The 11,825-nt window shown below is 38.6% G+C and overlaps 1 protein-coding gene across 1 annotated transcript; it reads right to left on the reverse strand.

Annotated features, from left to right (window-relative positions):
* Positions 1-1,618: 1,618 nt before the first annotated feature.
* Positions 1,619-11,825, reverse strand: LOC143610653 (uncharacterized). The gene is made up of 12 exons (XM_077085068.1): positions 11,588-11,825; positions 11,413-11,514; positions 11,241-11,327; positions 11,033-11,155; positions 10,838-10,949; positions 10,623-10,748; positions 10,407-10,541; positions 10,196-10,320; positions 9,979-10,125; positions 9,580-9,891; positions 9,424-9,472; positions 1,619-1,891 (listed from the first exon to the last, which is right to left on the reverse strand). The coding sequence occupies exons 1-12, from the start codon at positions 11,699-11,701 to the stop codon at positions 1,854-1,856; spliced, it is 1,470 nt and encodes a 489-aa protein (XP_076941183.1). The 5' UTR covers positions 11,702-11,825; the 3' UTR covers positions 1,619-1,853.

An 11,825-nucleotide genomic window follows, 5' to 3' on the forward strand; every position in this document is an offset into this window, starting at 1 on the left:
AAAAAAAGTTGCACCGATAAGGTGGACATGGAATTTCTTGATTTCTCTTTTGACTGCCAATATCTCTGTGTACGTGGAGTGATAATATTCTTCTGACACACTAAACATGCCACTCTTGTATCCACATGCTGACATGACACCTTTGTCGTCTTCTGCAATTAGGACTGTTACCCAATACTAGTCACTAGCGTCAGTCTGAAGATTCTTTTGTCAGTTGGCGTGAGAATCTTTAAAGGTGGCATCACATCAACTATTTTCTTTATTTTTTTACGGCTTGTGTTACTATTAGATTATACCATTTAAGTGGTGCGGCTACATAATTTTACATGGTTCGAGTGTGTGCGTTAGGTTTGAAATGGGTTATGATTACGCATTAGCAAGGGGTGGTTAACATCCATCGTTATTAAACCCACTCACGTAAATGTGTAATGAAACCAACATATATAAATATAGGATCTTCAGTGGAAAATCAACTGTATGTAGAGAACTATGATAACTGTATAAATACTTCTATCTTTTGTTTTAATGTTTTAAATATATACATAAGACAGTTATGTAACCATTAGCCTCACTCTGCAATTCCGCGTTATACCTATCAATCATTATATACAATTGCTCACCTTACCCTTTTCTAATTCAAATTATATATATAAATTTATTTAGCAATCTATTATATGTAGCTATTTACTTATCAAAATGCATTATTTGTCATATATTTACCTCCATAACCCTCGACGGGCGATGCCAACTGGGCTACGGGCACCAACCAATGGACATAGTTGGAAATAATCTAACGACCTTTCAGCGTTTACATACATTGTTTGACAAAAAAACAGGATAATTTGAATCAACTCGACAAAACTAAATGAATATCAAGAACAAGTCTCATTCTAATGTTCTATACTAATACAAGATTCACATTCTCACAAACCCGCGCTAAGGTACTATACTAAATAGTATATTCACATACTGTAAACTATCAAAAATTCAAGGATAGTTCGTTCACGTCAAAGAAAGGTAAAAAACGACCAAAATTAAAAAAGGTATATTGGTTTTTATTAGTCCCAACCATCTCATTTTGATCATTGTTGGTCCCAACTAACGAATTGGCTGCTAACGGTCCCAACTTTTAACGTATTTGTTCCGGACGGTCCGCGACTAACGAAATCCTAACACCGTTATTTGCATTTCGCCGGAAAAACGTTTTTGTTCTGAAATTTTTTTCCAGAAAACACCACCCGAACACCACGACCACCACCAATTGACTCACCACCAACCGTTTCCGACGATGGTTCTAGAGTTCCGACAACCTCAATAATTGGGGCTCTTACTAGAAAAAGACTCCTAAAGGTTCAATACAAAGTTACAAAGATGCATGGGACAAAAATGTTTTGAGTTTTTCGGAAAAAAATGTGTGTTTTCCGGCCAAAAGCGTTTTTTTGACAATCTGCAACTAACAACATTAGGATTCTACTAGTCGCGGACCATTGGGAACAAAGACGTTAAAAGTTGGGACCGTCAGCAGCCAATTGTCAGTTAGGACCGACAACGACCAAAAGACGATAATTGGGATTAATAAAAACCAATATACCATCAAAAAATGGTACAAACTTAGCATAACATAAATTGAAAAACATACTAGTTTTTTAAATGCATAGAGAATTACAAAACTGAATAACTTACAAGTTAGTAAATAAATATTGTAGAATATAACCTATATCTATTCTAACTAAAGTTGATAGGGTCATTTTGTTGGTCGATTTAACCGGAAAAAACTTAACCACACCTCGGTCCATTTCAACCACTACAAGCCTAACGGGTTCACACTTCGGTCAACCACCACCATATTAAACTTATCTACCAGTAACAGTCTTTAACCGATCACCTTGGTCTATATTCATCATATTTCTTCTTTGCTTTTTCTTTCAGTCATCTTGTCTTTGACCCCTTTCACCAAATGAGCCAATTCTCCAGACTTGACAGCTTCCTCAATTCTTCTCTTGAGTTGAAAGCAATCGTTTGTGTGGTGACCTTTTTCATCGTGGAACTCGCAGAACTGGGTGGAGCTTTCGTTCTTCTTGCTTTTGGGCAAGGGTCGAGGAGGTCGGAAGTTGTGTTTCACTTCTTCAGTGGCAAGGATCTCCTGAGGGGTTTTAGTTAAGGCTGTGAAGTTCACAGTCTTCTCCCTGCTTGGAGGGTTCCGGCCTTCAAGCCTTCGTTGATCTAAGCTCCTAGGATATTTGTCATAGGGATTGTAGTTTCCCTTATTTCGGTTGGGGCTATTGCCTCACCAACTAGGAGCTCTCTTTCTTTGCTCTTTGAAATCAACGGCCTCCTCGCCTCGAATATGAGCTTCAGCTTGTTCGAGAGCTTCTTCAAGGGTTTTAGGTAGGCACATGTTAAAGTCCCTTGTGAGGTATTTGGAGGTGATGGCGTTCATGAAGCCTGCCACCCTCATTTTTTCGTCAGCCCCCACATACTGTAACCCTTCTTTCTTATACCTTTCGATGAAGTCTCGAAGGCTCTCATCATCTTATTGTTTTATCTGAAAAATGATAGTGGCGTCCTTGACGTACCTTCTTTGTTGTGAGAAATGGGCCAAGAAGCCCTTGCTCAGATCGTCGAAGCTTCGAACGCTTTGAGTAGGAAGGTCATTGAACCATATCCTGGCGGACCCAACTAACGTTTGCATGAACATCAAACAACATTCAGCATGGGACCATTTTTCAATTCTGGCCGCCCCAGTGAAGACCTGGAGGTGGTCTTCGGGATCTTCAGTCCCATCATACGTTCTTATGTGGGGTGGCATCTTGATTTTTGTTTGAAAGTCATAATCGGCGATTTGTTGAGAGAAACAAGATAGGTTACCGGGCTTGTAAGGCTTTGCCAAATCTTCATCTAGCCTTACAGCAGGATTATGACTTGTTGCTCCTGGGTGAGTACCCAGTGCTTGGTTGATGAGCTGGGTCCAAGGGAAGTGTGCCATCATTTGAGCCATCATCTGTGGCATGAGGTTAAAGCCTTGAAGGCTTTCAGGGGTTGCTGTTGTTTGACTTGTTCCCATGGGAGCGCTCATTGTAGCACTTCGAGCCAAGGGTAAGACCGACAAGGCCTGCTCCCATGTGGTGGCTGTAGGAGGAACACTTGAAGCTGGTGACTGCCATATTTGGTCGAGAGTGGTCTCGTGACCAAGGGGTTGTGAAGTGAACAAAAGGAAAGCCGTTGGGCTTGGTCTCCCATAGGTGTAAGGAGATGGGTTAAAGGATTGACAGGTAACACTTGGACCAGCTTCAAAAAGAGAAGCAGCTGGTCGTGAGCTGGTTAGAGGGGAAGGTGGACGTCCGAGCGACAATGAGGGCTCTGATTCGTCATAGTCTAGCCTTATTCTTATCCCCTTTTCTCTTTCTTGGCTCACGTGTTGGTTAAGAAGATATCTTAGTTGCAAGAAATGCCGTGATACCCCTTCCATCGTCAAGTCAACACGTTCCGGAGTGTTTGTGACTCCTGCATGAGGAGAAGGAACTCCGGATCGTGAAGGGGTTGGAGTTCGAAAAGGTGAAAACTCGAGGAACAAAGGTCCCGTCGAAGTTCCTCCCGGAGTGGAAAAAATTGAGGTTGTCGCCGGAGTTTCTTGGTCAGCACTTGGTGTCGGTGTTCTTAACACTTGGTTGACTTCTCCAAGAGATCCACCTTCTGACATGGTGATGGAGCTACACTACTGGTCTTTATGATAAAGTAAACGGCGTAGCCCTACGGTGGGCGCCAACTTGTTGCTACAACAAAGATAAGATCAATGATAGTGAATGGACTGGTTAGGCTAACAAGCTTCAAGGGTTCAGGTTAACCTAACGCAGGTCGTGGTGTCCCTCTACGTTTGCAAAACGTAGAAGGAGGTTCACTAGTTAGTTGTTTGTTGTTATAGCTCACCGAAGATCAAGAACTGTGATGTTTGGAATCGGTTTTAAGATGATGTTCTTGGTGAAGCTATGAAGTTATTGAAGTAAGAAAGAAATAAGCAAGAAGCATATTTCTCAAGGAAGAAGAGAAGATAAGGGAGAGTAAGTTATCTGCCCAGATCTTGTTGTGTTCTTGTTTATGACTAAGTCTTTCTTATATAGGAGAAGAGACTTAAGCCTTTCGTCCAGTTGTAACTAAACTAGTTCCCCTCCAGTTTGCCTAGAGAGTTGACATTTGTGGGCGGGAAGGTTTGGACCGCTGGTCCATAGTTAAAATAACAATACTTTATATGAGCATGTCCTTTGGTCAGAGGGGACAAGGATGTGAACAATGATTTGACATCGTACTGTAGCACGTGGGTACTTGTTTACATAAGTTTGGACGGGAAATGAAGCTTTTAACCGTTTAACCCTTTTAGCGTTAATGTGTTCAGCCATTTTATTATTTCCTTGGGCTACCCCGTCATCATCTTCCATGGCCACTAGAAAAGATTAATATGGAATTTCGAAAAATCCAAATAACTCATGTCACTTGACAAAGAAAAAAGGTATAAAAGTTTAACATATACGTGGATGTTTAAAAGTACCAAAAATATCGGCATGTCACTCCAACACAAATTTGTATATGCTAGTGATAAACAATTAAACATAAATCCTACTTTGATTATTTTTACTGTTAAATCCGTCATATCTATCCTTTTTTTTATGATAAGGCAAATGCCTTAAAACATATAAAAGATGTGTTCGGGATCACCTTGTTATATTAGAAAGATCTATTTCAAATTACTTATTATGAATTTGTTTATAACAAACTATTACATGTAGTGGGTTTGATAAATACTAGATGTCTTCTAAACTTTTAAATAGAACGGATTACTATTTTCTTTTTCCTTTTTTTTATCTTGACAGATGTCACATCTTCTATCTAATTAAGATAATTGGTTAAAATATAATAAGTTGGTTTTCCTTAAAAAGATCAGGAAATAATCATAATCATTCAATTTTGTAACGGATGGCAGAGATTAAATTGATGAAGTTCGTTAAGACAAACGGGTGCTGTGGGTCTTATGGTTCGTAGTGTTGAACATAAGTTTGGTGCGGGTTTTTGCATTTAAAAATTGATTATAATGGGTAGGGCAGTGGAGCAGTTGCGGCGGCAGAGCGGAAGAGAACCCTCCCTTTTTAGTTTTTCTAAGAAAACAAAACTTCTAATTTGAACCCAGCCCTTAAAATGCAAACCAAATTTAACCACCGAATGGTGTTTAATTAAAACATTGAAATTTTTTACTTCATATTTAAGTGATTTTTGATTATTTTAAACACGACTCAATCACTCATGGCTTGAATATCTTTGTGTATGAATTTCAACTTAAAAAGAGTTTTATCCAAACTTAAAGTGGTTACTCCACTAATCTTTTGGTCTTGTGTTTTGCATTGAATAGTCGGACTTGGACATGATCTTTAGAGTTGACCAAACTTTAATGATCGATTTACAATCTAACTAGTGGATTGAACACTTTTGTTTTCATGTAAAATTTTTTTTCACTTTTTGGACTTGGACCGCCCTCCCCCGAACCCCACGCATGCAAAGGTTCGCGTACCATAAACGATCGTTCATTTGCTCATCTTTTGTGTATGTATTTAGGGGGTGTTTGGCATTGCTTATTTTCACAAATTATAGCTTATAAACTTTTTGAAAAATAATAAGATGTTTGGGATTGCTTATATTGTGAGAGGAAAAATTCCATAAGTTACACTTTTGTAACTTATTAACTTAATGAAAAATTATAAGAAGGCAATATAAAGAATCCCAAACACCCTCTTGTTCTATGACTTGATATGCAGGGGAGGCCTTGTGGAGAGGCTATATGGGCACCAGGCAAAGGCACGTTTTTTCATGGGCATAAATTTTTTTAAGATTTTTGATATTGTATATTTTTTTTAGATGTATAAATAACACTTATAAGCTCATTGCTATGATAAACTCTATCTAATACCATGATTTTGTTAGTTGTTATGTTTACAGCTATAACTTTAATTCGCCCTGCTTGTAGTGCGCGCATATAATGAATATATGTGTGAACCCTCGGGTGGGCAAAAGTGAAATTGCACTAATTTTGACGTTATTTTACTAATCTCGTAAAAATAACGTTAAAAGCGACGAAAGGTTAATCAAGCATCATGTGGTGACATTGATAGCCGAAAGACAATGTTACATGCACCAATCGGCGGTGTCCCGATGGTTGAGTGTTATGTGCCTTATGTCGAAGGCTTGATTTAAAACTATTATCGAGTCGGGGGGTTTCACCGGAAGCAGCCTCTCTATTTCTAAAGGGTAGAGGTAAGGTTGTCTGCATCTTTCCCTCTTCAGACCTCACTATAGCTTTGCTATTGATGAAATATACTAAGTACGATAATAATAACTGCTATAACTTTAATCTATCATTTTAATGAAACTTAGCTTACATTATTTCATTCGTAAAGACCTGACAACATATTTTTTGTTTCCGACTCAAGACACATGAATTCTCAAGGCCACTAGTGGATATTCACTTGAATAGTGGATTACAAAATTATGATCTTATATAACTATCCATTATATCATATATTTAAAAATATGTCACTTATATGCGATACAACTATCAATAATATATATAGTTTGTTGGACATTCTAAAACAAGCACATTGTCATACGTTCAATATACGCAACTCTCAAAATATATGATGTGAGATTGTGAGTTACTGTATTTTGAAGAAATTATATCATATATTTGAACCGCTTTTCCTCATTTCCCTCTTCTACATCATATTGGTTTTTTCTTTATCATTCAACAGCACCCTTCATTCAAGAGTATGAATCATTCTTCTCGTTCTCCACTATTCTATTTATTTAATAATATAAAAAAATGAAAAAGAAAAAAAAAGTTGATTGGATGGGGACTGTGTGCTTAGATGTATCCGATCATTTCCTAAAGGGACCTCATGCAGGAGAGACGGGATGCGGGCGCAACACTCGTTGGACGCTCTTAGTGGTGAGAGATCAGTGACTTCCATGGGTCTGCTCTCAGCCATCACTGAAGTCGTCAACTTATGGCTAGGGGGTCTGTGCCCCAAGGTGCTCGCTAAGTTTATTGCTTCGGCCCCCCGTACCCCTTTATTAAAGCCGAATAATGGAATTTGGCCCATTGCTGTGGGGCTATCTAGCGTAGGTTGGTTTCTAAAGTGGCTATGAAGATGGTTGGGAAGGAAATGACTCAGTATTTAGGGGACTTTCAGTTTAGGGTTGGGACCCCTAATGGGGCAGAGGCGGTGCTTCACAGCTCGAACCGGTTTCTTAAATCTTTTCACGCGGACGGTTCTTTAGCTATGCTTACCGTGGACTTCTCCAACGCCTTCAATATGGTCGACCGCACAGCCCTTCTCCGGGAGGTTCATCATCATTGCCCGTCTAATTATCTATGGGTCCAGTTCCTCTATGCCTAGCCGGCTAGGTTGTACGTTGGTGATGACTGTATAGGGGCTACTACTGGGGTTCAGCATGGAGACCCCCTTGGGCCCCTCCTCTTTGCCTTAGCCTTACACCCTCTTGTTCTCCGGGTACAAAATGGCTGTAACCTCCCATTTCATGCTTGGTACTTGGATGATGGGACTATTATTGTTGGTGCCAACGAAGTCGCTAAAGCCCTAGACATTATCAGCTCGGAAGGGCCATCATTGGGGCTTCAACTTAATATTAAGAAAACCGATTTTTTTTGCCAACGTGTAATGGAGTGAAAGTTAAAGATAGGCTTTTCCCTAGTGGGATTGGTAGACCAGAGAGAGGGGTAAAGCTCCTTGGAGGGGCTGTTAGTCGAGATCCCTACTTTATTAAGGAGTTGGCGAGTGGAGAGCATCTCGTGCGGTTGATCTTATGAAATTCTTACCTGACATTAGTGATCCCCAGAGCGAACTCCTCCTGCTTAGGTCTTGCATGGGGGTTGCTAAGTTGCTTTTTGGGTTACGAACATGCCACCCCAGGGTGTGTTAAAATATCACGTCACTACCATGTAGTTAGTGGGACTTTAGCCAACCCACTCTTTAACAATTGTGTAGTGATATTAAGTAAACAATAAATAATAATAAGAATATATGATTGGTTCGTTTGCAAGTGGCCCAACCTTAAATCTTGGGACCATTAACCCCATAATGAAGAAGAGGGTATTGAAGTTTGGCGCCCCATGTTAACAAAGGTGTGGTGGTTTAACGAAATGGAGGTGTTTAGTTGACATGTTGGGACCCCCCCCCCTCCCACCCACCCACACACACATTGTTACCATGACGTGATAATAGTAGTAATAGTGATAGTGATTGTGGTGACGGCAACGGCGGTAGTGGTTAATCATCCAGTAGACATAGGTGTGAATAATGAAGGCAACTCTGATGATGATGTTACGGTGAATATGTAGGCACACAAGGTTGAATTGCAACAACTCAGGTTTTCGTATATATATATTTTTATTAAATACCCGACTTGTTTCGACGTTCGGGCTATTTATTTAAAATAACACGCTTATCGAAAAGATTAATTATTATTTTATTATTGTTTATGTAAAATATAGTTATAACTCTCAATTTATGGCAAAATTAACCCAAACTTGAACTTTTGTCCAACTTTGTTCCCACCTTAAACTCCAAGGACTAAATTGCAAATACTAAATATCTTATTATAATTTAGACCCAATTACCCAAACCTGTTTAACCCCTAACCGTGACCCGTTTGATTTGCTTGAACCACAATTCTCGCGTCTAATTTGAAATTGATTTAGAGTAATCTTTTACCATGCCATATTCGGCCTAACCGACCCTTTTAATTTGGAAATTGGATCGTATATGATACGTATTAGCGTATACTACACCGTTTGATAATCGTTTATAAAAATACTTTATACCGTGCACCATAATTCAATTAAACTCATCAATACGTTCTTATGTCCATCGCTAATCAAACGCCCATATATAATTAAATTTCGCTGCTGTTGAATACTTGTTTTGATCCCTTCTTGGCCGACGGCTATATGGAGCAATTGACCCATCAAGCTACGTCGTTACAGGTAACAAGTTATATGTTTAAATTCGCCTGGTGTCGCTAATCGTTAACCCTAACCTTAATCGATCAATTATAAACTGGATGAACCAATTGGGTATTCTAGGGTTCTTATGGATTTGGGGATGAATCTGGTTCTGTATGTATGTATGTATGTATGTATTTGTTTGCGTCTGGTTACTAACAATCATCCTAGCTCAGCTGGTGTTGTGTCTGTCTTGAAACTCACTGAGTCGGCCAGGGGCGCAGGTTCGAGCCCCCTGGACCTGCTCCAGAGAGACTTCCGAAAGAGCTTCCAATGTCACTGGTCCACATGAAACACTTATGCATGGACTATCAGTGCTTTGATGTCACTGGTCCACATGAAACACCGATCATACGCACATTGTATCTTGTGTTTCTCTTCAATCTTTAACTTGTATCCTTCATCAGACTACACATCAAAATTTCACAAATATTAAACATAATAATAAAAAAAATAAAAAAAAACAATCCCAGAAGAATAAGATTTTGCAATTTTCATGAGACAATTGCACCTACCTTTATTCTCGATATACTCAGCAGTATGCTGTCAATCTCGTTCTTGTAATGTGTGAACGTTTCACGAACTCTAAGATCCTCATGCATTAGAAGTAATACACGAACAGCTGTTACTATCCTGGTTGACTGGTCAACCATATCATGTCCGTTTTGACCATCAAAAGATGACTCCGAGATGAAAGATGACATCACATTCAAAACACCATTAATAATCGTTTCGCTTCTATGAAACAAAAGAAAACAAGGCAAAATATAATAACGACTTCTGCTGGTACGCTTGGTACCTGACACAATATCTTCTTCTCCAAGACTCTGCATTCGATATATTATCATCAGTATTTCATAAAATCCATATAATATTATAAAAACATATATAATCGATTCGATAAATGGACTTACAGAAACAACACGGATCAAGTATCTTGGAACCGCATTCCCTAGTTTAGAAATGCTTGGTTCAGAAAGTTTAGTGGGCTTCGAATCAAGTGTGACGACCATTCTAAGCAATGCACACATGTTCTCCAAGGCCAAAGGTGGTTTATGTGCCTGAGAGTGGAAAAAATAAAGAATCGAAAAAAAAATCATCAAATAAATAATACAAGTATGGTCAACTTACAATCTGGTCAACAACTGCTTCCTCTAGCATCTTGAGAACAAGATGATCATCTCCCATCTGAGGCAAATAAGAGCAAACCGCACTCGTGACAGACCTAAACAATCCGGACTTTGACTTCCCGCCTTCTGATAAACAATTCATAAAATGCAATATTTAGTTGCATATATTTACAAAAAAAAAAAAACTTAAAAATTAAGTGAAAATTGCTTACCAGAAGAAACTTGATATCGTGACAGTAACGTGATGAGAAAGCTAATATAGTCAGTAATTTGAATATGTCCGGCTCTATATGCACAATTACTAACTTCCATTAAGCGGAATAAAATAGACGGCTCCAAATCATCGCCTGAATGCATATAAGATGACATGGGATTCATCAGAACGGAGTCAAATATTATTTTAAAAAATAAACTAGATTACTACTCACACAAGCAACAAGCAGCTATGGACTGAAGCAGAGACGGGTCCACAAACGAGAAGTAATATAGGCAACATATAGAAAGTTCCTGAATCTCTTTATCAAGCTTCATAAACGGACGATATGATATATCCCCTGCCAAAAAAAAGAGGAAAAAATTATCACACAATAAATTAACCAGAAAGACGTAGTGGGACGCGGTATTAATATATTAATATTCATACCGTCATTGAAGTGACATGTACTGTAAAAATCCCTTAACGAGTACTGCATGTTGTCAAACTCCTGAGAGAAGGTTCCACCTTGTCCTAAATGAAGTTGAAGAAGCAATACAGCCTGCAGAAAACAATATATAAGTAATGGTATATATGTGTATGTATGTATATACATACACCCACACACATATATGATATATATACCTTGGATGCTGATGGGCTTTTATCACCTAATAGAGTTAGCAACAAAGGAATCTCTCTAATCCAGCTAATCTGAAAGTCCATAATCTCCAAATCACTTGCATATGGGGATACCGAACAGTTTTCCTGTAAATTGGACATGATGTTAAACATGAAACAAATAAACAAAAAGCAATCGGTTCACGGTAAACGCAAAGAGAAAAGCTCTTACAGGAAATAACATCTCTTCGATTGCTGAAAGACAAGCTAGTTTCATTAAAGACCCGGGTTCACACTTCTTGAAAGCCTCGGTAAACGCCTGTAATAAACGCATGAATCAGAAATTACATTTTATGTACGAATCTCAACAATGTTATGCTTCAAATCTTTAACAAAAAAACCACCTGAAGAATATGTGATTTCCAAGAATTGTCGACTTGTATGATCAGTTTAGGGATGAAACAAACGAGTGAAAGCGAATGCTTCTGGAAAGATGCTTTACCTGCCTGCAAATATTACAGATCATTAACGGTCTCCGTGTCTATAATATTAACATGACTCAAAAGTCAAATTACATACCTTCTCAGACAATGCATCTACAATGAACACCAGAAACTTATCCAGAAAAACGGACGGTGGAGCAGACCAGTCAACTAAGCTAAAGAAGATCTCCGATATTATCACATTCAACATAAAATACCTACTATCACCCTTCTCGGGTGACTGATGTGTCGGGATATAGGAAAGACACTAAATAACTTCTTTAATATAATTTGCAACACATCTTGATCACTTCGGTTTCCTTTCCCGTAAACAA

The sequence above is a fragment of the Bidens hawaiensis genome, unplaced genomic scaffold (assembly GCF_021521415.1).
Source record: "Bidens hawaiensis isolate Kalapana, Puna unplaced genomic scaffold, B.hawaiensis_p1.1 tig00027344_1, whole genome shotgun sequence".
Taxonomy (NCBI): domain Eukaryota; kingdom Viridiplantae; phylum Streptophyta; class Magnoliopsida; order Asterales; family Asteraceae; genus Bidens; species Bidens hawaiensis.

Bases quoted from the DNA above. Each gene is read 5' to 3' on its own strand.
- LOC143610653 (XM_077085068.1), bottom strand. From the start codon at position 11,701: ATGTTGAATGTGATAATATCGGAGATCTTCTTTAGCTTAGTTGACTGG. The intron at 10,542-10,622 runs GTGAGTAGTAAT...ATATGCATTCAG, and splicing joins CATAGCTGCTTGTTGCTTGT to GCGATGATTTGGAGCCGTCT. The intron at 9,473-9,579 runs GTAGGTGCAATT...TTTGATGTGTAG, and splicing joins TGAGTATATCGAGAATAAAG to TCTGATGAAGGATACAAGTT.